At 42.6% G+C, this 24,954-nt stretch overlaps 2 protein-coding genes across 4 annotated transcripts in view; one reads left to right on the top strand and one right to left on the bottom strand.

Moving 5' to 3' along the window:
• The window catches only part of LOC133648583 (plasminogen-like), a 28,478-nt gene extending 9,334 nt beyond the window's left edge, over positions 1–19,144 (top strand). Inside the window, exons 4-19 of the mRNA XM_062044816.1 lie at positions 995–1,109; positions 1,173–1,312; positions 1,374–1,494; positions 1,582–1,700; positions 1,783–1,945; positions 2,048–2,172; positions 2,252–2,411; positions 2,478–2,665; positions 2,734–2,882; positions 13,702–13,795; positions 13,877–13,991; positions 14,977–15,051; positions 15,140–15,280; positions 18,243–18,349; positions 18,526–18,671; positions 18,749–19,144. Of these exons, the coding sequence (XP_061900800.1) occupies positions 995–1,109; positions 1,173–1,312; positions 1,374–1,494; positions 1,582–1,700; positions 1,783–1,945; positions 2,048–2,172; positions 2,252–2,411; positions 2,478–2,665; positions 2,734–2,882; positions 13,702–13,795; positions 13,877–13,991; positions 14,977–15,051; positions 15,140–15,280; positions 18,243–18,349; positions 18,526–18,671; positions 18,749–18,910 (2,120 nt within the window). The 3' untranslated portion in view covers positions 18,911–19,144. The remainder of the gene's footprint in view (positions 1–994; positions 1,110–1,172; positions 1,313–1,373; positions 1,495–1,581; positions 1,701–1,782; positions 1,946–2,047; positions 2,173–2,251; positions 2,412–2,477; positions 2,666–2,733; positions 2,883–13,701; positions 13,796–13,876; positions 13,992–14,976; positions 15,052–15,139; positions 15,281–18,242; positions 18,350–18,525; positions 18,672–18,748) is intronic.
• Positions 18,708–24,929, bottom strand: LOC133648586 (solute carrier family 22 member 2-like). 3 transcript variants are annotated; one of them, XM_062044821.1, is made up of 11 exons: positions 24,345–24,929; positions 24,044–24,147; positions 23,829–23,983; positions 23,588–23,756; positions 20,279–20,393; positions 20,098–20,201; positions 19,813–20,027; positions 19,634–19,742; positions 19,456–19,568; positions 19,289–19,388; positions 18,708–19,227 (listed from the first exon to the last, which is right to left on the bottom strand). In XM_062044821.1, exons 1-11 carry the CDS (start codon positions 24,903–24,905, stop codon positions 19,131–19,133), a joined length of 1,842 nt encoding a protein of 613 aa, XP_061900805.1. In that variant the 5' UTR covers positions 24,906–24,929; the 3' UTR covers positions 18,708–19,130. The 3 variants fall into 3 exon arrangements, with proteins under 3 accessions (XP_061900805.1, XP_061900806.1, XP_061900807.1); XM_062044822.1 differs by having other exon boundaries at positions 23,588–23,750; XM_062044823.1 differs by lacking the exons at positions 18,708–19,227; positions 19,289–19,388 and having other exon boundaries at positions 19,634–19,780; positions 19,859–20,027.
• Positions 24,930–24,954: the final 25 nt, after the last annotated feature.

Raw genomic sequence — 24,954 nt, 5'->3', positions numbered from 1 at the left:
TAAGTGTTGAGCTCACATTAGCCTATAGTGGAGGTGATTGAAATATGCCTTTCTGCCTAGCAACAAACACCACAATTATGTTGATCTGTTGTCAGCTAGACGTTTTTAGAATGAGTACAAGGCACACTAAAAAGCAAAAAAAATTATCTCTAAAAAGAAAAAGAAAAATATTTACTTTTCTAATAGCAACTTGTCTAGTGGAGGAAAGTCGAATTTTCGTTTGCCTTTTTTTTTCTGTTAATATTCTTGGAAATAAGTTATGTGAAAAAAAAAAGTGAAAAAAAAAAAGTTTGTTATTTTTATTTTTTTCATAAACATTTTTTAACATTATCAATCAATCAATCAATCAATGTTTATTTATACAGCCCTAAATCACAAGTGTCTCAAAGGGCTGTACAAGCCACAACGACATCCTCGGTACAGAGCCCACATACGGGCAAGGAAAACTCACCCCAGTGGGACGTCAATGTGAATCACTATGAGAAACCTTGGAGAGGACCGCATATGTGGGTAACCCCCCCCCCTCTAGGGGAGACCGAAAGCAATGGATGTCGAGTGGGTCTGACATAATATTGTGAAAGTCCAACACATCAGCGAGAGTCCAGTCCAACATTAGTGTTGTAATGTTAGTAAAAATACATATTTTGGGCAGAGAAGTAATCATTTTAGGAGAAAAGTTTGTATTTTTTTTAACTCTTAAAAATACAAAAAAATTGTAATGCTCGGAGAAATGTTTGTTTAAAAAAAAATACTAATAATTTTACAAAGTATTTTTTTTAATCACTTTTCTCTTTCTAAATGCATCTTTAAATAAAAGCAAAAAAAACAAAAGTTTTTCTGTTTCACGGCTTTTCTCTTATCAAAAAAGCTTTTGAAAAATGTTTTAGCTTTCTTAATTTTACTTTTTAATTTTAGAATGGCCTTAATCTTCCTACATGTTTGATGAGTTTTCCTGTAATGTATTTAATTTTTTTTTTCCTTTCTTGTTTTCCAGATTACCTCCTGGAGTGTGTGAAGGGCATCGGGAAGGACTACAGAGGAACAAAAGCCAGAACAAAGTCAGGAAAGGAGTGTCAGCGCTGGGAAGCTAAATTCCCCCACAGGCCCAAGTAAGTAGGAGCTGAGGTCAAATGATGTGTTTCAACATGGCTCTAATTCTTGTCACCGTCCAGCATCACACCAGAGAGCCATCCGCTAGCCGACCTGGAGTCCAACTTCTGCAGAAACCCCGATGGGGACAGCGGGGGTCCCTGGTGCTACACCACTGACGCCAATACCCGCTGGGAGCACTGCGGTGTGCCCAGCTGCACAGGTAGACGCTCGCCACGTCTTGTGCACGTCACCACGATTAACGCCCCCTTGTGTCCTGGCAGAGGAGTGCATCCACTGCAGCGGCGAGGACTACCGAGGGAAGGTCACCACCACCGAGAGCGGCTACACCTGCCAGCGCTGGGACTCGCAGAAACCTCACAACCACGGCTACATTCCCAGCGCGTGAGACCTCAGACACTCACTTTTTTAAATAAATAGATGACGCTGTGCATTTATGATTTCAATGGCAATCAATCAACATTATTTTAGGCTTCCAGAGAAGTATCTAGAAGAGAACTACTGCAGGAATCCAGACGGAGATCCTCGGCCGTGGTGCTTCACGACCAGCCCCACCAAGCGATGGGAGATCTGCTCCATCCCTCGCTGCAGTAAGCCCCGCCTCCTATCAATCAAAAGCATGTGAGACAAGCATTTTTGCTGAAAATACACCTTTTGAAATGTCCTCCTTAGCATCAGAACCTCCCACCGTCGTCCCTGAGATGACATGCGCCACCGGCGAAGGCAGCGCCTACCGAGGCACCATTGCTGTGACCGAATCTGGCAAAACATGTCAGAGTTGGTCAGCTCAAACGCCGCACAAACACAACCGCACGCCTGACAACTACCCCTGCAGGTTAGCGTCATCGTAGAACTTTCTGCTATATGTCATCTCCTAATGGCACCACACTGCCCCCAGTGGGCAAAAGTAGACTTACACATGTTTCTTTTTAAACAGAGGTCTAGATGCCAACTATTGCCGTAACCCAGACAGTGAGAGGAAGCCGTGGTGTTACACCACCGACTCTGAAACCCGCTGGGAGTATTGCAGTGTGCCAACATGTGGGGACGGACCTGGACCAGGTACTGACGAGACCAGGAGGACTACAGCAAACATCTTGTAAGACATTAACCTGATGATGGGGTGTTGTCGTCCCTGCAGATGAGCCTGTGATCCCTTCAGACGAAGATGACTGCTATGTGGACAACGGCTCAAGTTACCGAGGGGTCACGTCAGAAACCATCCGTGGGAAGAAATGTCAGGCCTGGAGCTCCATGAGTCCACATGCGCACGCCAAGACGCCAGAACACTTCCCCACAGCGTCAGTCCCCTACAGCCTTCAAAATGGTCTTGTGTGTCACTTCTTGATTGTCTTCTCTTCCAACAGCGACCTCCAGAGGAATCTGTGCAGAAACCCAGATGGAGACCGAGCTCCCTGGTGCTACACCACTGATCCTTTAGTTCGCTGGGAGTACTGCAGCATCGACAAATGTTCCAGTAATCCCCAAGGAGGCACACCCACCACTGAACCAACTACACCTGACAAACCTACCAGCCAGTCTCCCACCCAGAAAGGTAAACCCATCTCTTCTTCCTGACAAGGCAGCTTTAAATCGTATCCACTTTTTGCTGTTCAAAAAAAGACTGCAAGGTGGGCAATGGTGCCACTTACAGAGGGCAGACTTCCATCACCATACTGGGCGTCACTTGCCAGGATTGGAGTGCTCAGACGCCCCACAAACACAACAGCTTCACCCCTGAAACACACCCTGACAAGGGCTTGGAGGGCAATGTGAGTAGTTCTGGAATCTTTGAGTGCATGTTAGGTCCAAGTGTAGTTTTTCTAGTAGAGTGGCTCAAACTACACAGCAAATAAAGCCATACACCTTATTGGTTGAACAACAAGGGCTACCATCAAGCTACCATATTTTTCAGAACATAGGGCCTTCAGATTATAAGGCACACGGCCGATGAGCGGGTCTATTTTTATACAAAAAGGCGCACCGGATTGTAAGGCGCATGAAAGGGGTCATATTATGATTTTTTTTTCTACATTTAAAACATTTCCTTGTGGTCTACATAACATGTAATGGTGGTGTTTTAGTCAAAATGTTGCATAGATTATGTTTTAAAGACTATCTTCAAGCCGCTTTCTAACCGTCTCTCCGCTATGTGCCGTTTTGTGGGTGGTCTTATTTATGTGTCTCCACTTCAACTGCGTCTTCTCCCCGTCATCTTTTTTGTACCAGTAGTTTATAGCGCTTCCATTGAGACTCCACTCACATATATGTTAGAACAAGAAGATAGAGAAAAAGAAGAAGCTTATTGAGCACATCGTCGGACTACAACGGCGGACCCGCGCAAACCACTTTGGGTTAACCTTTACCATATATGGATAATCCGCCAAATGCCCTTTGAACAGGCGTCAGTTTACAGGCCACACATATCTCTGGTGTGACTGGTCACACTTATCATTACAACATGTACTAAATAAAATTGATTCGAGGTCGGTAAGCACAACCAGAATTCATACGTACGGTATATTAGGCGCACTAGGTTATTAGGCATACTCATCGATTTTCGAGAAAATTAAAGGATTTTAAGAGCGCCTTATGGTGCAAAAATATGGTAACCTCAAGTGGTCAGAGGCGTACTTGGTGACTTACTGTCCACAAGTCAATGATCATGTGTCTAATGGTTACAGTGGAACCTTGATTTACGAAGCACTCTATTTGAGAACTTTTAGACCAAGCCAAATATGCCTACATGTGCGAACCATGTCTCTGCACGAACACTTCATTCAGGCGCCTGCAGGCAAAAAGCAGGGCGAGACATTGTTGAGAAAGTGGAGCCCTCCACTTCACTTGCTGCATAGGAAGAGTCGTATAACACTCCAGCATGTCTGCCTTTTTTTGTTTTTTCCATTTTGCTAACGCAATAAGAGTCCCAAAAACTCAACAGACTAGCATGGAAAAAAGGAACACAACGCTGTGGAGTAAATTAAGATTAATTGTATTAATGGCGCTCACAAGCATAACTACAGCATTACATGTTTTAATCGTAATGAAGCTGTTTTTGTCTGGAAAAACATGCCACAGCAGACTTATATCACAGCGGAGGAAAAGACACTATCCCTCCTCGTTCCAGCGCGGCCCCTCACTCTTCCAAATCATCAACATGGCCCATTCCTATGTGGGTGTATTTTACTTTTTTAAATGTTTATTAGTGTTGTTGAAGTTTAGGATTGTTTGTGACACTTCTGTGTGTGTGCATGTGTTGGCAGAGCAGAGCATACAGCACATTGTTGTTTTGACTTATTACATAGAAAGTCGATCCATCATGTCCTTGTTATGTTTGTTTGATATACAGTACTGTATAGCACTTTATGTTGTGTTCAAAGTGTACAAACCTTCACTAAAATTTCCACTAGATTTGTCGAGGCTGGAAGCTCATTTCATTTTTTCATTCATTTATTTATTTCAGGCAATTACATAAAAAAGTACAAAGTTGACAACACATAATAATATAAATTAATATAGTGCAAAATGTAATGTATAGTATGTAATGCTTGATTGTCCAGTTTTGCCTGAAAGGGAGTGGAAAGAAGATAATGTATTTATTCCCACCCCCAGTTCTCCATTCAGTGATTATTCACGAGTTCACTGTTACTTTGTTCAAGGATTATAATACAGATGCTGTATCATAGTGGCATTACCACAGGTAACAATAATTTTTACACTGTAACAATAATTTGTATCAACAATGTAGGAATAATGAATATACCAACAATGGTAATAGACAAAATGCCAACAATGGTAATAGACAACATAGCAATAACGGTAATAGACAACATAGCAATAATGGTAAGGAAACATTGAGCACATGTTAACACTTTGAGACAGAGTACAACAGCAGGTCAAATTAAAGACCCTCATCTCTATATTTGAACCAGACCCCATGTTTGTATAATAGTTTAAATCGATTAATAGTTTGGCATTGCTTGTGTTGTAAGTCCAGTTTGTTCCATAGTTTTACTCCGCATACAGACACACCGTTTACGAGTGGTTTGAGCTCTCGGCAATAAGAAATATCCAAAGCCTCTCAAGTTATGAGCCTGCACTCGTCTTATAAAAACACATTGTAGATTAGGCGGCAATAATTTGTTATATGCTTTATATAAGATTATTAATGTATTATATTTAACAAAGTCATAAAATTTGAGCAACTTTGATTGCATAAACAGATTATGAGTATGTTCTAAATAACCAACGTTGTGAATGATCTGCACTGCTCTTTTCTGTAATATGATCAGAGGATGAATTGTGTTGTGGTAAGTATTACCCATACTTCAACACAGTATGTAAGGTATGGCAGTACCGAGGTGCAGTATAGAGTACGGAGTGCATTTTCATTGAGGTATAGTTTTGCTTTGTTTATAATTGAGAGGCTTTTGGAGATTTTTGTTTTAATGTGTCTGACATGAGGTTTCCATGATGGTTTACTGTCAATTATTACTCCCAAAAATGTATTCCCATTTACGATTTCAATTTGGGTACCATCAATACCGTATTTTTCGGACTATAAGTCGCAGTTTTTTTCATAGTGTGGCCGTGGGTGCGACTTATACTCAGGAGCGACTTGTGTGAAATTATTAACAGCCCTTTGAGACACTTGTGATTTAGGGATATATAAATAAACATTGATTGATTTAGGGCTATATAAATAAACATTGATTGATTGATTGATTAACACATTACCGTAAAATATCAAATAATATTATTTAGCTCATTCACGTAAGAGACTAGACGTATAAGATTTCATCGGATTTAGCAATTAGGAGTGACAGATTTTTTGGTGTTCTATATGTTATAGTTATTTGAATGACTCTTACCATAATATGTTACGTTAACATACCAGGCACGTTCTCAGTTGGTTATTTATGCGTCATATAACGTACACTTATTCAGCCTGTTGTTCACTATTCTTTATTTATTTTAAATTGACTTTAAATGTCTATTCTTGGTGTTGGATTTTATCAAATATATTTCCCCAAAAAATGCGACTTATACTCCAGTGCGACTTATATGTGTTTTTTTCCTTCTTTATTATACATTTTCGGCCGGTGCGACTTATACACCGGAGCGACTTATACTCTGAAAAATACGGTACTTTTTTTCTGTTCAGACGTTATGTTGCGATTTCCAAACATCACTATCTTAGTTTTATTTATATTCAAAGATAATTTATTTGTGTCCATCCATTTTTTTACTATGTTTAGTTCTGTGTTTACTGTAATATATTGGGTTGGAGGCAATAAACAGGCGAGGTGATGAAGTACGCCTCTTTACTGTATACTTCCAGAACAGACTCAACACACGTGACGTCAGGTGCGCAACACCACGTAAATCGTTGGCCAACCAAAAAAGAACCCCAGTACGCTATAGCCAACATTCACCAAGAGATGGCAACAGACAAACATAGATCACTCTATTACATTCCTCCCCTTTTAGAAATGTAGAAATTACTCAAAAGAAATACACAACCCAACCAAAAAATGCAGCAGTTCAATTTAAAAAACTGTACTGAAACCACATTCTTTTTTTTTTTTAGTACTGAACTCTTACCCCTCATTTGTCAACAATAACGTACGTATTATACAAAACAGTATTTGTACACCTTTAACAGAGATTTATACTGTCTTCAGAGATTCAGTTTTTTTGGTGGTACTCGAAACCTTTCTGGGTACCTGCGGATCACTGGTGGGGTTTTTGTTGTGGGTGATCTGGGTTCTGATGATGGCAACTCAGCAGCCCTTGAATCTGGTTCAGTGATGAGACTAGTTTGTGTCTGACTCACTGATGGTCCTGGTGATGGAACTGAAACAGCACTGTCCAGTTGTACTGATGGTACATTTTCTGCAACTGGTGGAGACAAGATAACTGGCAGTCTCTCCATGTTCTCTCGCCATGGTAACATGTGATCCACATGCACTGTGCGCTGTCTCTGTCCCTCTTGGATCAGGTAAGTGACAGTTCCCAGTCTTTTCTGTATTTTTGCCTGAATCCATTTTTCTACTCCGCCCCTGAAATTTCTGATGCGAACCACCTCTCCCTCCAGGAAAAAGCGAACAGGGGGAGCCCTTTTGTCATGATGATGCTTCTGCGCTGCTTGTTTTCCTTCTATCTGTCTGGCAAGCTCCGGCTTGAGCAAACTGAAACGAGTTCTCAACTGGCATTTCAGGAATAACTCAGCTGGAGTACGTCCCGTCACTGTGTGGGGTGTGCTGCGGTACATGAGAAGGAAATTTGCAAGTCTGTGATTGAGTGGCAAGGAAGACTTGCTGTCTGCTTCCAGCACATTCTTCCTCAGAGCCCGTTTCAGGATTTGTACTGATCTCTCTGCTGCTCCATTTGATGCTGGGTGGTAAGCAGGTACAGCAGTGTGTTTTACTCCATTACTCTCCAGGAACTGAGTAAACTCTTTTGCCACCAGTTGTGGGCCATTGTCTGAAACTAGCTCTTCTGGCAGTCCATACGATGCAAACAGACCGCGCAGCACTTTAATGGTGTTTTGAGAAGTGGTGGAGGACATTGGAAAAACCTCTAACCACTTTGAATGGCTATCTATGACAACCAAAAAATACTGTTTATCTTTTTCTGCAAAATCGATGTGAATTCTTTGCCACACTCTTTCTGGCCACCGCCAAGGATGTTATGGTGCCACAGCTGGCATTTTCTGTACTGCTTGGCAGACTGAGCACTTGTTCACCAGTTCTTGAATTTCACCATCACAGCCTGGCCACCAAAGGTAACTGCGGGCAAGAGCCTTCATACGGCAGATACCTGGATGTTCATGATGAAGATCCTCCAGTAATCTTTGTCGATAACCTGGGGGTATGATGACTCACTGTCCCCAGAGAATGCAGCCTTGATCTGCCGATAACTCCTGTCTGCGTACAAAGTAAGGCCTCAATGCTACATCTTGCACATAACTCGGCCAGCCATTTAATGTGTAGTTCCACACCTTACTGAGTACAGGATCTTTAAGAGTAGCACTCTCAATGTCTTTTGCACACACAGGGAGTTCCTCCAAGTGTGAAAAGTAGAAGATACTTCCCTCTTCTGCTGTGTTGTTCATCCCTACTCGGGGTAGGCGTGACAAAGCATCCGCATTAGCATGATCAGCTGACTTCTTATACTCAATCTCATAATTGTACGCCATGAGAATAAGTGCCCAGCGTTGCATTCTTAATGCTGCCAACGTTGGAATTGCTGATTTTGGCCCCAGGATGGCCAACAGTGGCTTATGATCAGTGATAAGTGTGAATTTCCTTCCATAAAGATATTTGTGAAATTTCTTTACTCCAAAAATGATAGCAAGTGCCTCCTTTTCAATTTGGGCATACTTCCTTTCTGGTTCAGTGAGTGTCCTTGAGGCAAATGCAACAGGTTGTTCTTCTCCATTTTCTGTTACATGTGAAATTACAGCCCCGACTCCATAAGGCGAAGCATCACATGCGATTCGCAGTGGCAGGCGGGTGTTGTAGTGTACCAACACTTTGTTCTGCAGCAGAAGTTGCTTTGCATCTTCAAATGCGTTTGCACATTCAACAGTCCAAACCCACTTTGAGTCCTTTTTGAGTAGGCTGTGCAGCGGCTGGAGCACAGTAGAGGGGTTTTGCAGGAATCTGCTGTAATAGTTCAGAAGGCCCAAGAAAGACTTCAGTTCTGTTACATTTGTGGGCTCAGGTGCATTTGTTATGGCAGTCACCTTTTCTTCTGTAGGATGTAACCCAGTCTTATCAATGCGATGTCCCAGATATACAACACTGCTCTGGAAAAACTGACATTTTGATAGCTTCACCCTGATGCCATGTTTCTCCAAACGTGTGAGAACATTATCCAGTCTTGTCAAATGCTCCTCCTCCGAGGAAGCAGTGATGAGAATATCGTCCAAAAAACATGTCACATGGTCCATCCCTTGCAGAATTTGGTCCATAACAGACTGAAATATCGCAGGAGCACTCGAAACTCCATAACTGAGGCGATGATACTTGTACAGGCCCTTATGTGTGTTATGGTCAGATATTTTTCTGACTCTTCATCCAACTGTCGTTGTTGGTAGGCGTGCGAAAGATCCAGTTTTCTGAAAGATGTTCCTCCTGCTAATGTAGCGAACAGATCTTCAGTATTCGGTAGTGGATATGTCTGCTCTTCAATGCACTGATTAACACTGACCTTGTAGTCACCACAAATCCTGATAGTTTTGTCGACCTTGGGTACGGTGACTATTGGAGCTGCCCACTCACTTTTGTCAATCTTTGAAATCACCTTCTCACTCTCCAACCTCTCCAGCTCTCTCTCTACAGCTTCCTTTAGTGCATAAGGAACTGGGCGAGCCTTGCAGAAAATTGGTGTGGCATCCGGCTTGGTGCGGATTTTAGCTTTAAACCCTGTGATACAGCCTTGGCCCTCTGAGAACACTGCCTTATGTCTCTCTATCACCTCCTGTACTCCTGTGTTACCATGCGTCTTTGTCTGCACCTTGTGTACTGTGAAAATCTGTTTCCAGTTCAGCCGTAACTTTTTTAGCCAGTTGCGGCCAATCAGGGCAGGTCTGCTTCCCTGTACAATGACCAGTGGAAGTGTCACTTGCTGGTCCTCGTACTGTACTGGCAACATGATGTACCCTCGAACAGCAATCCTTTGGCCTGAGTATGATTTCAACTTTAACTTGCAAACTGGTTTCAATGGAAATTGAGTAAGGTTTTCCTGGTAAAAGCTGTCAGAAACCACTGAGACTGCTGAACCCGTGTCCAGTAACATTTTGGTGCTCTTGTTTCCCAGTCCAAGATCCACTATGTAACCTTTTTCCCAGTTTGAGGTAGAGTCAACTGCATACAATCCAAAAAGTTCTGCCTCATCACCACTTTTGGATGCACTCCCTTCAGTTTCAACATACTGAGTTGAAGATTGCCTTTTAGTCTTCCTGCATGCACGGGCAATGTGTCCAATTTTGGAGCAAGCATGACACTTTTCATTTTTAAATCTGCAGTCATGTGCTGAGTGCTTTCCACCACATCTGTAACATGATTGCTGCCCCCATGTGTCTCTTTTGCCTCCTTTCTGTTCCTTTGCTTTGTTATTATTGTCCCATCTGAACTGTCCTTTCCTCCCCTTTTCAGAAAAATTATTAACACTTGACAGGGCATTTACCTGGTGAGGTCCGCTGTGTCCAGAGAGCTCCATTGTATTTTTGGAAGCAAGTTCCATTGAGACTGCAATTTCACAGGCACGGGGAAAAGTCAGGTCCCTTTCAGACAACAGCCTGCGTTGCACTGCATCAGAACGTAATCCACTCACAAAACGATCTCTCATGGCATCGTCCAAATATTGTCCAAAATTGCAGGTAGCTGACAACTGCCTCAACGCCACAATGTAGTCAGAAACAGCTTCTCCTTCTTTCTGATTACGTTTCTGAAAGCGAAAACGCTCTGCTATCACAACAGGTGCGGGCTTATAATGTCCACATAGCGCCCTCGTCAGTACATCATATCCTAAAGCACTTGGCAATGCCGGAGACGTGAGGTTTTTCAGCAGCTTATAAGTGTCTGCTCCAATAACAGAAAGGAAAACACACACCTTCTTGTCATTTCCAATCTCATTAGCCAGCATCCACTGCTCCAAACGCTCCAGATATGAATCAAAATCCTCCTTTGAATCATTGTATTCATCGATGCGACCCACTGTCTGAGCCATGTTAGCATCTGGTGTTACTGCTACTCCGACACGTGCCCGGTTCCTCCACAAAGTAGGCTACTCGTCAGCCTTACCTACGACCAGTGCACGGACCTCCAATAAAGTCCCCTCACGCAGTGGGCTTCTTTTAAATCCTCGTCGCCATTTGTAATATATTGGGTTGGAGGCAATAAACAGGCGAGGTGATGAAGTACGTCTCTTTACTGTATACTTCCAGAACAGACTCAACACACGTGACGTCAGGTGCGCAACACCACGTAAATCGTTGGCCAACCAAAAAATAACCCCAGTACGCTATAGCCAACATTCACCAGGAGATGGCAACAGACAAACATAGATCACTCTATTACATTTACTGTATTTATGAGCTCATTATAGTCATCACTACTGTAGAATATATTTGTGTCGTCTGCAAATAGTATACATTTCAGTACTTTGGATGTATTAAACATATCATTAATATACACATTAAACAGTTTTGGCCCCAACACTGACCCTTGGGGGACACCACAAGCAATGCCAAGAGTATCAGATAAAAATTGACCCATTTTGACTCATGTTTAGATTGTTTCTTGTGGGAAACTGCTTCACTATACCCACTTTTCGATTTAAGAACCATGTTCAAGAACCAATTACGTTTGTACATCGAGGTTTCACTGTATACAACTTCGAGGATATCTGAACATATGCTACAGTAGCATGCCTTCCGTCGTCTCAGCTGAAGAGGTACCTAAAAAATTGAGCGCGCTCCACCCGAACAAGGCCACCGGCCTTGATAATATCCCCTCCCGATTCCTCAGGGACTCTGCCACCACCATTGCCCCAATCATCACGCACATAATAAACCTCTCAATTACACAAGGCCAAGTACCAAAAGAATTCAAAATAGCAAGAGTAACTCCCCTCTTTAAAAAAGGAAGCAAATTGGAATCTGGCAACTACCGACCTGTTTCTATTCTCAGTTCCATTTCGAAAGTAATGGAAAAAATAGTTTATGAACAGGTCGATAGTTACCTTGCCACTAATAAACTAATGTACAAATTCCAATCCGGCTTCAGAACTAACCACTCCACTGACACATGCCTTCTCATCAAACATGAGGTGGACGTGGGAAAATACTGCGGCATGGTCATGCTGGACCTTCAGAAGGCCTTTGACACCGTTAACCACGTTATACTGTTAGATAAGCTCAGAGCCATCGGATTTGATAAAACCTCATCGAGCTGAATGCAATCTTACTTGGAGGGGAGGAAACAGGTGGTAGAGGTGAACGGCACCATGTCCCCCCCCCCCCCCCCCCCCCTCTCAGTAAGCTGTGGAGTCCCCCAAGGCAGTATATTAGGGCCTTTACTGTTCCTAATATAAATAAATGACTTGTCATCAGCATGTGGATGACTCGGCCCTGCTGGTATCAGACAAGGACAAGTCACAGGTGGAGAAAATCCTCAGTGGTAAACTCTGTAGAATTTGCACCTGGCTCCCTGACAACAAGCTATCCATACACTTGGGTAAAACGGAATCCATCCTATTTGGGTCCCACATCAACCTTAAGAAAGTCAATGACTTCACTATAAAAGTGGGTGACATTGTTATCACCAGGAAAGATGAGGTCACCTACCTAGGTTCCATTCTAGAGGCTAATCTTTCGTGTGATAAAATGGTAACCAAGGTTATCAAAAAGGTCAACCAACGAACGAGATTTCTCTACAGAATCTCCTCTCTGGTCAACAAAAGCACCATGAAGATTCTAGCGGAAACTCTCGTTCAACCCTTTTTCGATTACGCATGCACCTCCTGGTACCCTAACACCTCCAAAACCCTCAAATCTAGACTCCAAACATCCCAGAACAAGCTAGTCAGATTACTTCTAGACCTCCACCCCAGATCACACCTCACTCCTACCCACTTCTCCAAAGTGGGCTGGCTCAGGGTGGAGGACAGAGTAAAACAACTTGCACTGAGCCTAGTCTATAAAATCCGCTACACCTCCCTGATACCGGAGTACATGTCAAACTACTTCCTTAACGTAAATGACCGCCATAACCACAACACCAGAGGGAGCTCCACTAACCACGTTAAACCCAGATTCCGATCTAACAAAGGTCTTAACTCATTCTCTTTCTATGCCACATCAATGTGGAATGCGCTCCCAACAGGTGTAAAAGAAAGGGCATCTCTATCCTCCTTCAAAACACTATTTTTTCAGAACACCTCAAGACAACTTCAACCCTAAACTAACACCCTCCCTTCCACATCATACCTCTTCGGATTGTAAATAATCAAATGTAGACACTTTTTCTTATACTTTTTGATCTCTCTCTCTGTGTCCACTACTTGCTGTACATATCCTACCAAGTCAGTCCTACACTGTTCCAATGTCCATTTCTCTGATGATGCAATTGTTGATGACTGAAGAGTTGATACCAACCAAACCTAAACCCCCCACCCCCGTCCATATCCCACACCCCGGATTGTAAATAATTAAATGTATATACTCTGATGATTATCTTGTGTAATGACTGTATTATGATGATAGTATATATTTGTATAATGGATCAATTTAAGTGGACCCCGACTTAAACAAGTTGAAAAACTTATTCGGGTGTTACCATTTAGTGGTCAATTGTACGGAAAATGTACTTCACTGTGCAATCTACTAATAAAAGTTTAAATCAATCAATTCCAAAGCATTTTGACCACAACCCATAGGGGGCGCCACAATTGTCACAAGGAAAAAAAACCATGACTGCCTCTAATACAAACCCCAATCTTTAAATTTACACAATGTGTTTAGTCATATGACTCACTAAGGATGAGTGTTTTAACCATTTGCTGCTGTGTGTTCTTCACCAGAGCTGCAGAAACCCAGATAGCGATGTGAACGGACCGTGGTGCTACACCACAGACCGAAACAAGAAATGGGATTTTTGTCAGATCCCCGACTGCGGTATGTGAAAACATTGTGTCCCTATGGTGCACACTGGCTGCTTTTGAATGCCTCCTTTGACCTCTCACCTCCTGTTTGTAGCGGGCCTGTCTTGCGGGACACCCGTGGTCAAACCCAAGCGCTGTTTTGGCCGCATCGTGGGGGGCTGCGTGGCCAAAGCGCACTCGTGGCCGTGGCAGATCAGCCTGCGCACCAAGTGAGTACCACCAAACGACAGTGATGAAACCTAAAATTAATCTTAATCATACCTTTGTTCATCCATTTGTAGTAGTGATGCTTAGTGATAGGCAGACCAATGAAACTATTTACCACTTGATGGCAGGTGGTACACAATTGGTATTTGCTTGTTGCCATTCATACAACACTTCTGTTTGCTGGTGTGCTATAAGACTTTTTTATTGTAAAATCTGAGCGTTCTACAGAAAAAGGACAACCTTAGTAGTCAAACACAATCACTTCCTGGATGGTTCAACTTCTGATTTCTCTGTTGCTGTCTAAATATGTGCAAAGCATACAGTTAAAGTCATTAAGACCTCCGAATTCGGGAGATGGGGGTGTTGAGGTGTGTGCGTGCGTGTGTGGTTGAGGGGGGGGGGGGGGGGGGGGGGGCGGAAGAGATAGGGCTGCAAGGGATTCTGGGTATTTGTTCTGTTGTGTTTATGTTGTGTTACGGTGCGGATGTTCTCCCGAAATGTGTTTGTCATTCTTGTTTGGTGTGGGTTCACAGTGTGGCGCATATTTGTAACAGTGTTAAAGTTGTTTATACGACCACCCTCAGTGTGACATGTATGGCTGTTCATCAAGTATGTCTTGCAGTCACTTACGTGTGGCTGTAGAAGCCGCATACAACATGTGACTGGGCCGGCACGCTGTTTGTATGGAGAAAAAGCGGACGAGACGACAGGTTGTAGAGGACGCTAAAGGCAGTGTCATCACGGCACGCTCTCAATATTGTTGTCCGGGAGAAATTCGGGAGAATGGTTGCCCTTGGAGATTTTCGGGAGGGGCACTGAAATTCGTGAGTCTCCCGGAAAAATCGGGAGGGTTGGCAAGTATGAAGTGTTGTCCTCCCTGGCTTATCACTTTGAGTACATGTGAGGATTTTATGTTCTATGATGATTTTTAGCTAGAGTGTCCTAACTGAAAAGAAACATTTTGAAGATATTTTCTAACTCTTCCAGTACAGGTACTCACTTCTGTGGAGGAACTTTGATTGAGCCCCGGTGGGTGCTGACGGCTGCACACTGCCTGGAGAGGTCAGAATGTGTTACTATGACAACACTCATGAAGCAGACACACACATACATGTCAAATTGGCTTCAACGTGTTCGAAATGTGCTGCAGGTCCAAGCGGCCCTCTGCCTACATGATCATTCTGGGTGTGCACACGGAGAGAGCCCAAGAGGCGTCCAAACAGATGAGGGGGCTGGAGAAACTGGTGCTGGGACCCAACGGGGCCGACATTGCACTGCTCAAATTGGACAGGTCAGTCGTGGACAAGTGTTAGTTGTAAGTAGGGATGGGTGATATGGCCTAAGTTCTGTATCGCGATATATATTGCAGCCTTCTGTGATAACGATATATATTATTACAAATGATAATAGAGTAGAACGAGGGGTGTAACGGTACACAAAAATTTTGGTTCGGTACGTACCTCGGTTTAGAGTTCACGGTTCGGTTCATTTTCGGTACAGTAAGAAAACAACAAAATATACATTTTTTGGTTATTTATTTACCAAATTTGTAAACAATGGCATAACATACATATACACACCGGGTCCATTGCCAGGGTTAATGTGGTCAACATATATAAAATAAAAACTAAATAAGATAAGGCTCGGAATGGTTTCTTAACAAAACCTTTCTACATATAAAGTGCTTTTTTTGATTGATTGATTGATTGAGACTTTTATTAGTAGATTGCACAGTACAGTACATATTTCGTACAATTGACCACTAAATGGTAACACCAGAATAAGTCTTTCAACTTGTTTAAGTCGGGGTCCACGTTAATCAACAATAAACTGCCTCAAGTTGTTGCTCAAATTAAATAAAATGACAAAACTTTTCTTCTACATAGAAAGTGCAACATTAAACAGTTTCAAGTCAACTCAGCCTCAGATTAACTTTTCTTTCCCCACCCCAGCCTGGCTAACTTGGCAGTAAGAGGATATATGGGCTTATTGTTGGTCCACCATAGAAGTGGGTCAAAATCTAGTTTTTAATGCAATATGGTCTTAAATCTGCTGCAATAAAAACCTTTGTTATTGCTTTAGCCCTGCCTGACTCGCCAAGGAGAGGCTGCTTGAATGCGGTGGTGACGCTTCAAATGGGTTAGCATGTTTGACGTGTTGTCAGAAGCAGCTGCTGAACAATGTCGGCAAACCTCCGTCCTCCATTGTTGTATCGTGCAGCCAAAGTGTTCCCAAACGAGAGATCTTAACGAGGCAGGAGTGTCTTCCAGCTCTGGCTTTTACATGTTGTCGTAGCCCGGTCGTTGCTAGCATGCCGTGTATTGTGCCTCGGTGTGCATTGTTTACACAACGTGCTGTATGCTACTTAATATGTCCGTGTGGAAACTCGTTCGGTACACCTCCGAACCGAACCCCCGTACCGGAACGGTTCAATACAAATACACGTACCGTTACACCCCTAAGTAGAAATATTTTAAAACAGGTTACCGAGGCTCATAATTCGGCTGCTGACGTATGCGGTAACATATTACGTAATTTCCGGTTGTATTATTTTCTCAAAACTACTATTTATCTACTTGTTAATATCTGGCTACTTTCTGTTGTAACAGGTTTCTATCTATACTTCTGTTCAAATGTAATAAGCACTTAGTAAGTTTTGGGTGATAACAGAAATACAGGTATTGATCTAATACAAAGTCGTTACAAGGGCAGATTTGGTCATCATAAGGCTGGTACTTCAAATTTTTAAGATATTTGGATGATTAAATTTTTGATAACAATTATAATCAGCCAAAAAGACAGGATAGTGATGTAACAATATCAATTACATGTTTATATTATTTCCTACTATTGGCTCTGATTTAAATCCTTTGTTTGTATCCCCCTTAAAGTCCTCCTGTGTCCAGGGACTTATATCCTGAGTTTGTAAACAATAACAAAAGCAAATAAAAAATATATTTATTATTATATGTTCCATGTGGCCCTTGGGACTTACCGCCGTCGAGCCGAAGTATCGACCATATAAACTGATACTATACTTGGTATTGTTACTGTCGATATTTGTATTGAGCCGCCCATCCGAAGTTTGAATTAGTGTGAATATGTAACCAAAAGGGGCCAAAGTTTTTTTCTCCACCATCACCGGCATTTGAGTGACACTCATGTTAGCCAATCAGAATTGTTGAGCCTCGCGTTTCTTCCTCTTTTCAATCGGGGAGAAAAAGTCTTACTCTGTGCATCGCTCTCAGCAACTGCACACATTTATTTAACAGTAGTGAGCCCTCTTTTCTGTCTTCCACAATCTCTGTCTCTGTGGGCGCAGAGCAACTCAGCGAGACCATACACACAGGAAGCACAGACAAAGAGCCTTGCGGCTCGCCAGTGAGAAGTTCAGCAAAGTAACAAAAATTAGGAGGAAAACAATCTGATTACAAAGCCAAATGTGGGAATATTTCAGCTTCAAATTGGATGGGCGATATGAGCTTATCAACAAGCGAAAATGCCGTGATCACGTGACGGCAACAAACAAAAAGACGTTGTCTGTCCTCGTTTTTCCAACTGGGAAAAATATGGACTTTAAGATGTACAAAAATGTGTATGTTTTATTTTTTCTTTATTTACCTTCCAAGGACAGTACAATGGTAAACAATTATAATGTAATGAGTAATAGAAGTGTATATCCTTTTAAATTGTTACTTGCATTATGATTACATTATAAACATTGTATAGATTTTATCGATTATTGCTTCAGTGGAAGAGCATGATTTAGACAAAAGCTCTGAGTCTGTCTGCATAAACATAAATATTTTTGAAAGTAAATTATTGCATATTGTTTGGCACCTCTAGACAAGAACATGTTGATCGACTAAAAGTAGGATGTCTTCATTCACTGGTTATTTTTAGTTTTGTGCATTTTTATGTATGAAATATAAAAATCGCAAATCGAATCGCAATTAAGAGAGAAAAATCACAAAAAAAATGTTTTCTCAAAATTGTTCAGTCGTAGTATATCATTGATATCTCACAACCCGAGTAGTAAGCATTAAAAGTTCACTAGTGTGTGAATGTGTGTGTGAATGTTGTCTGTCTATCTGTGTTGGCCCTGCGATGAGGTGGTGACTTGTCCAGGGTGTACACCGCCTTCCGCCCGAATGCAGCTGAGACAGGCTCCAGCACCCCCGCGACCCTGAAAGGGACAAGTGGTAGAAAATGGATGGAGGATGGATGGTAAAGTGTGCTGCTGTGTGTTTCAGGCCTGCAATCATTAATGACAAAGTCCTGCCAGCTTGTCTACCAGAGAAGGATTACATCGTGCCTAGTGGTGCAGAGTGCTACGTCACAGGATGGGGTGAAACTAAAGGTACAACGCAGACCACATTCTGAGTCAGTTGTTGTGGGGGGACAGAAATTAAGTTTACCCAACCTGAAAAGACTCAAAGTAAGACTGACGTGTACAAGCTAGCATCTTTGGTTAGACGGTCAACATACCTTTTAGCAGTGAGGGTAGGGAGTAGTGACTGTTGTCCTGTGTCTCAGGTACGGGAGGAGAAGGCATTCTCAAGGAGACGGGCTTCCCTGTCATCGAGAACAAAGTCTGCAATCGTCCGTCGTACCTTAACGGCAGAGTGAAAGACCACGAGATGTGTGCCGGAAACATTGCTGGAGGCACAGACAGCTGCCAGGTCTCATACCCCTCTCAATGTACTTGATAGGTAGTAACAGTCGATAGTACTCATCCTGTCCTATTGTGTCCCTGCAGGGTGACAGCGGTGGTCCTCTGGTGTGTAAATCCAACAACAAGTTTATCTTGCAGGGCGTCACGTCCTGGGGTTTGGGCTGTGCCAATGCAATGAAGCCTGGCGTCTATGCTCGAGTGTCAAAGTTTGTGGACTGGATTGAGCGAACCATCAGAGCCAATTAAACTGATGTTAAAGGGAGGACCTAGTTGAATTTGCCTTGAAAGTAAGCGGAGTTATTTGTTCAATCATGACTGTCCACAAGCCCAAATAGAACACTCTTTATTCAACTATTGGTGGTCACTAATTGCAATAAAAACAAGATTTTAATCAATTAGACTTAGTGTGGAGGCCATCAAAAGCACGGATGGAAGCGACAGAACGTGAATAAATACTTGGAGGATTTCAAACGCTTGCTGGGTTTTGGTTACTTGAAATGTTGGCGTCGGGGGGAAGGAGCGTGGTCAACTGCTGGTTCTTCTGCATGGCTTTTAGCTTCACCCTAAACACACAAGAGTGAGTACACACCAACAACAAGACATGCGCCACTTCTCGTCGCTCACTTGTCAGGGTACTCGATGTCATTGATGGTGTCGGGCAGCGGGACACCTCGTGTTTCCGGGAGCAGCAAGACCAACGCGCCGGCCAGAAAAGCCAGAATGCCTGAACAATAAACAACAACATGAGCTACTTTTCACAGCAACCAACAACTGAATGTGCTGTGACGCACCAAAAATTATGAGGGGTAGTTCCAGCCAGATGGTGGCCAGCCGGTAGAGGAGGAAAGGAGCAGCGATGCCGCCGATGTCGCACAGTGTGGAGCACACGGACACACCCAGGTTTCTGGTGTCATTCAACACATTCTCACACGTCCTCCAAAGTAGACAATCGTGATGCTGAGGGTTTACCTGACGAACGTCGGGTAGAGTTCCGTGTTGACAAAGACGACCATCTCAAACGTCATGGTGATGCCCAGTCGGCCCACGCAAGCCACTGCCGTCTTCAACCAGGGCACACCTGCGACGACGAGAGGAACCGTAAGAGCATCCAAACATCTGAAATGAATAAAGAACAGTGGTGTCCTCACTGTCTGGAAGGAAAGCGGTGATTAAGCAAGCGGCTCCGGCCACTACGTTGGCGGCGGCAAAGGGCAAGCGGCGGCCAACACGCTCGATGGTGAAGAGGATGAGCAAAGCGGCGGGAAACTCCATGAGAGCGGAGATGAGGAAGCTGATGTAGACATTTCCTCCCATAATGCCCAGTCGCATAATCAGACCCTGGTAGACCACTGCACTGGTAAACCTGGAAGCAACACAGCTGGACTTAATCATTGTCACTAACAACTTCTAGAATTTTACCAGCATCAACAGACCAGTTAAAGCTGAGGATGAAGGTGTGCTTCCTCATTTTGGGCGTTCTGATCAAGTCCATGAAGGAGGCGGTGGCAGAAGGATCAGCGTTTTCATCAGTTAAAGTCTACAAAGTCCACAATGAAGAGAACCTCTTGATGAAATTCTGGTGTGCAGGATTCATGTGTTTGTTTGTGACACTACCTCAATGTTCTTGGACAAAGTCCTCTTGTTCTCCTTGGCCATGGCCTCAGTGATTGCCACAGCTTGGGACCTCCTGTTCTGGGACAGCAGCCATCTTGGAGACTCCGGAATGAACCTGTCGGTGATGTAAGTTAGTAGCATGCGTGCCACTTATCCCAAGTACATAAAGGAGTATTGTGGTAGAACATACACACCAGCTATGTAATTAAGCAGAGTAAACTTAGTAGTACACTGTATGCTTAGCTTTTTCAGTAGTAGCACTGGTGCTACTAAATGAAAAAAAATTAGTAGCACAGAACATTTTTAGTAGCAATATGAAATGTCTTAAACATCACAATTGTATTAACACTCAAACAATGTACACGTGTGCACTCATACATATAAACACAATGCCATCATAAGGTCTACTGTAAAGCTAAAACACAGAACATCCCTAAACTGTCGCTAACATGAGTGTCGGGCTGGGCAATATGGAGCAAAAGTCATATCCTGATATAGTTTGGCCCATAAACTAACCCATAAATGGAAATATCTGTTGACGTAACCAAATATCTCCACCATGCCTTGATTTAAAATTTCCGGGACTGATGGGGATCCCAAATACACAAAAACAGAAAGTAACAAGTAAGAAAAGTAGGTTTTGCATAATAGGATCCCAACTTAAGAAAAAAGAAAAAGCCTTGGAATTAATATAAGAAAAGTCAAATGTAGTCTCCAATCTTCTTTAAAAACATTTAGCTATGCTCAATTCTTCAGCTAACAAAAACACAAAATAACAAAATGTGAAAAAAGTGCACTGGTTTAAGAGGACATGTTTAAACATCAGTAGCAACATGAAAATAATTGACCTTAACAATGGTTTTTATCATACTTGCCAACCTTGAGACCTCCGATTCCGGGAGGTGGGGCGGGGGCGGGGCGGGGGTGTGGTTGGGGCAGGGGCGTGGTTAGGGGCGTGGTTAAGAGGGGAGGAGTATATTTACAGCTAGAATTCACCAACTCGAGTATTTCATATATATATATATATATATATATATATATATATATATATATATATATATATATATATATATATATATATATATATATATATATATATATATATATATATATATATATATATATGTATGACATACTTGACTTTCAGTGAATTCTAGCTATATATATATATATATATATATATATATATATATATATATATATATATATTATATATATATATATATATATATATATATATATATATATATATATTTTATTATACATATAAATAAAAGAAATACTTGAATTTCTGTGTTCTGGAGGCTATCCAGTAGATGGCAGTATTGTCCTGTTTTAAGAGTGTCACAACATTGCTGTTTACGGCAGACGAACTGCTTTACGGTAGACGAAAACGTGACTGCTGTTGTTGTGTGTTGTTACCGCGCTGGGAGGACATTAATGAAACTGCCTAACAATAAACCAACATAAGAAACCAAGAACTCGCCCTCGATCATTCTACAGTTATAACGTGATCGGGCAGGCACGCTGTTTATATCGTGGGAAAGCGGACGTGAAAACAGACTGTCGCCGCTGTCCCCACTCAGAAAAATGAGGATTACTTCCAAATTCTTCAGGACAACCTAAAATCATCAGCCCGGAGATTGGGTTTTGGGCGCAGTTGGGTGTTCCAACAGGACAATGACCCCCAACACACATCAAAAGCGGTAAAGGAATGGCTAAACCAGGCTTCGCAAAGTCCTGACTTAAACGTGTGAACAATGCTGAAGAAAGAAGTGCATGTCAGAAAACCAACACATTTAGCTAAACTGCACCAATTTTGTCAAGAGGTGTGGTCAAAAATTCAACCAGAAGCTTGCCAGAAGCTTGTGGATGGCTACCAAAAGTGCCTTATTGCAGTGAAACTTGCCAAAGGACATGTAACCAAATATTAACATTGCTGCTGTATGTATACTTTTGACCCAGCAGATTTGGTCACATTTTCAGAAGACTCATAATAAATTCATAAAAGAACCAAATTTCATGAATGTTTTTTGTGACCAACAAGTATGTGATCCAATCACACCATCACAAAAAAATTAGAGTTGTAGAAATTATTGGAAATTCAAGACAGCCATGACATTATGTTCTTTACAAGTGTATGTAAACTTTTGGCCACGACTGTATATTTAGACGCACTCACACACACACCAACATACACAATGTCTACAAAGTGTGCATTGTTTTACTAAAATAGGGCGATAAACCAATTATTCATGTTTACATTGTTTCTAATGGGGAACTATGCTTCACTATACAAACCTTCTGATTCATGAACTACAGTATGTTGAGGAACCAATTAAGTTTGTGAATCGAAGTCCCACTGTAGTACCTAGTTAGTAGTATGTACGCACTACTAAACTACTGCTGTGGAATAATAGTACTATGTAGTAATAAGACATTGTACACACTTATGTGGAATAGTATTATAAATAAAGTATGTATGCACTACTAAACTACTGCTGTGGAACTATAATAGTACAGTGTAGTTATGTATGTACTACTCAAAAACAACACCAATTTACAAAGTCGTACACATTACTATATGGAATATAGTACTACAAAGTTAGTATGTATGCACTACTTAACTACCGCTGTGGATTAGTAGTACTATGTAGTTATGTATGTACTATTAAACAATAATACCAATTTATTACTACTACTTACAAAGTCATACACACTACTATATAAATATATAGCACTACAAAGTTAGTATGTATGCACTATTAAACTACTGCTGTGGAATAGTAATACTCTAAGTATGTATGTACTAATAACCAACATCGTACGCTGTTTTATGTGGAATAATATTACAAAGTTAGTATGTACACACTATCAATCAATCTCAGTTTATTTATATAGCCCTTAATCACAAGTGTCTCAAAGGGCTGCACAAGCCACAACGACCTCAGATCCCACACTACTAAACTATCACTATGGAATTGTAGTACTACTGTACTGTGTAGTTATGTATGGACTAATAAACAAAAACAACAACTTACTACTACACTTGTGTAGTCGTACACACTACTATGTGGAATAGTACTACAAATTTAGGATGTATGCACTATGGAATAGTAGTACTGTATTTAGTTATTTATGTACTTATAAACAGCATCATACACACTCCTATGTGGCATAGCACTACAAAGATAGTCTGTATGTACAACTAAACTACCGCTGCAGAGTAGTAGTAGTTACTTAGTAGTACGTAGAATGCCTGTACCGTTATCGTATTGTAAATGTAAATACAAACAAGAGGTGTCTCACCAGTAGTAGCTGATGAACAGGATGTAGGGCACAGTGATGACGACCTGCAGCCATCGCCAGTCAGTGATGAAGTAGGCCAGCAGGGGGAGCACCAGGAGACCTACACTGAAGAACATCTGGTAAACCACGCCCACTGTGCGCCTGTACTCCACACCCACGATCTCTGTGACTGGGAGAGAAGCGAGACCATAATTGCGTATGTCAACAGGACATGGAGAGAGAGGAGAAAAAAGTAACCCACTCAGCACGTATCCCGCCATCCAGCCTCCCTTCACGCCAAAGCCGTACAGCATCCTGAAGATCAACATGGACACGTAGTTGGGCGCCACAGCCACCAGGATCCCCGCGATCCCGTTGAACACGTTGGACATCAGGAAGCTTAACCTCCTGCCAAACCTGTGCACAGAAGCTTCGTATCAGATGTGACCTGCACGCGTCCGTACATCAGGTTCTTACCTGTCGGCCAGGTAACCGATGGTTATGCTGCCCAGCAGGAAGCCGATGTTGAGCATGGCCTGGAACATGTCCACCAACCAAGCGTCAGAGCACACCAGGCCAAACTAGGACAAAAGGTAAGAATGTCCATGACATGACAACCTGCTGTAACAAAATACATCCAAGAACTCTCTAGTACTACAATTAACTATTACTATTATACTGTAATATTACTGTATTATTTATTCTCTTTTATGGACAGCCACCTGTCGATAAGATTCAAGCTAAGGAAAGGTTCAAAACAGTTTAAAAGTGGGCATACCTCCGTGACGAAGGACCGCCTCCCCTCATAGTCGTACTCCCAGCCGCTCTTGCAGGGCGTTGTGGGTGTGCTGCCCAGGTCCATCTTTTGAGCGTCGCAGGTGAGCGTGGCGTTCCAGTCCACGTCGTACTGCTCGCAGCTGCTGTGCTGCAGCACGCCGGACACGTTGACCAGCGGCGCAATCACACTTCGGCCATCGGCCAAGCTCCGACCGCACGTTTGCCTCCATTGCTGGACGGCGTCGTCACGGCACCAATGGTCTGGGGTGAAACCCTGGAAGACGATGCCCACGTACACGCCGGCCCAGGGCATGGACACGAAGCACAGCAGGGCGAAAATGCGCCTCTGGCTGCGGCCGAACTTCCCGGCTTCCTCCAAGATGTCGTCAAACGAGGTCATGGCAGCGGCGGTGATGAGCACAAAGTGGCAGCTGGCCCGGTCCTCTTCATTTTTAACAGGACGGGTTAGACCAAAGGTCAGCGGGCTGTGCAGCGGAGCGCTACGCCATACTCGCCTCATTAACATAAACACAGAGCACAGACACATGCACTGAGTGTTCATCTGAAGTCCACCAATATGAAGGTTCTCAGGGCCAACCTGGAAGTCTTGC

Source organism: Entelurus aequoreus, linkage group LG04 (genome assembly GCF_033978785.1).
Source record: "Entelurus aequoreus isolate RoL-2023_Sb linkage group LG04, RoL_Eaeq_v1.1, whole genome shotgun sequence".
NCBI classification, from domain to species: domain Eukaryota; kingdom Metazoa; phylum Chordata; class Actinopteri; order Syngnathiformes; family Syngnathidae; genus Entelurus; species Entelurus aequoreus.
This window is presented reverse-complemented; position numbering and strand designations above follow the sequence as displayed.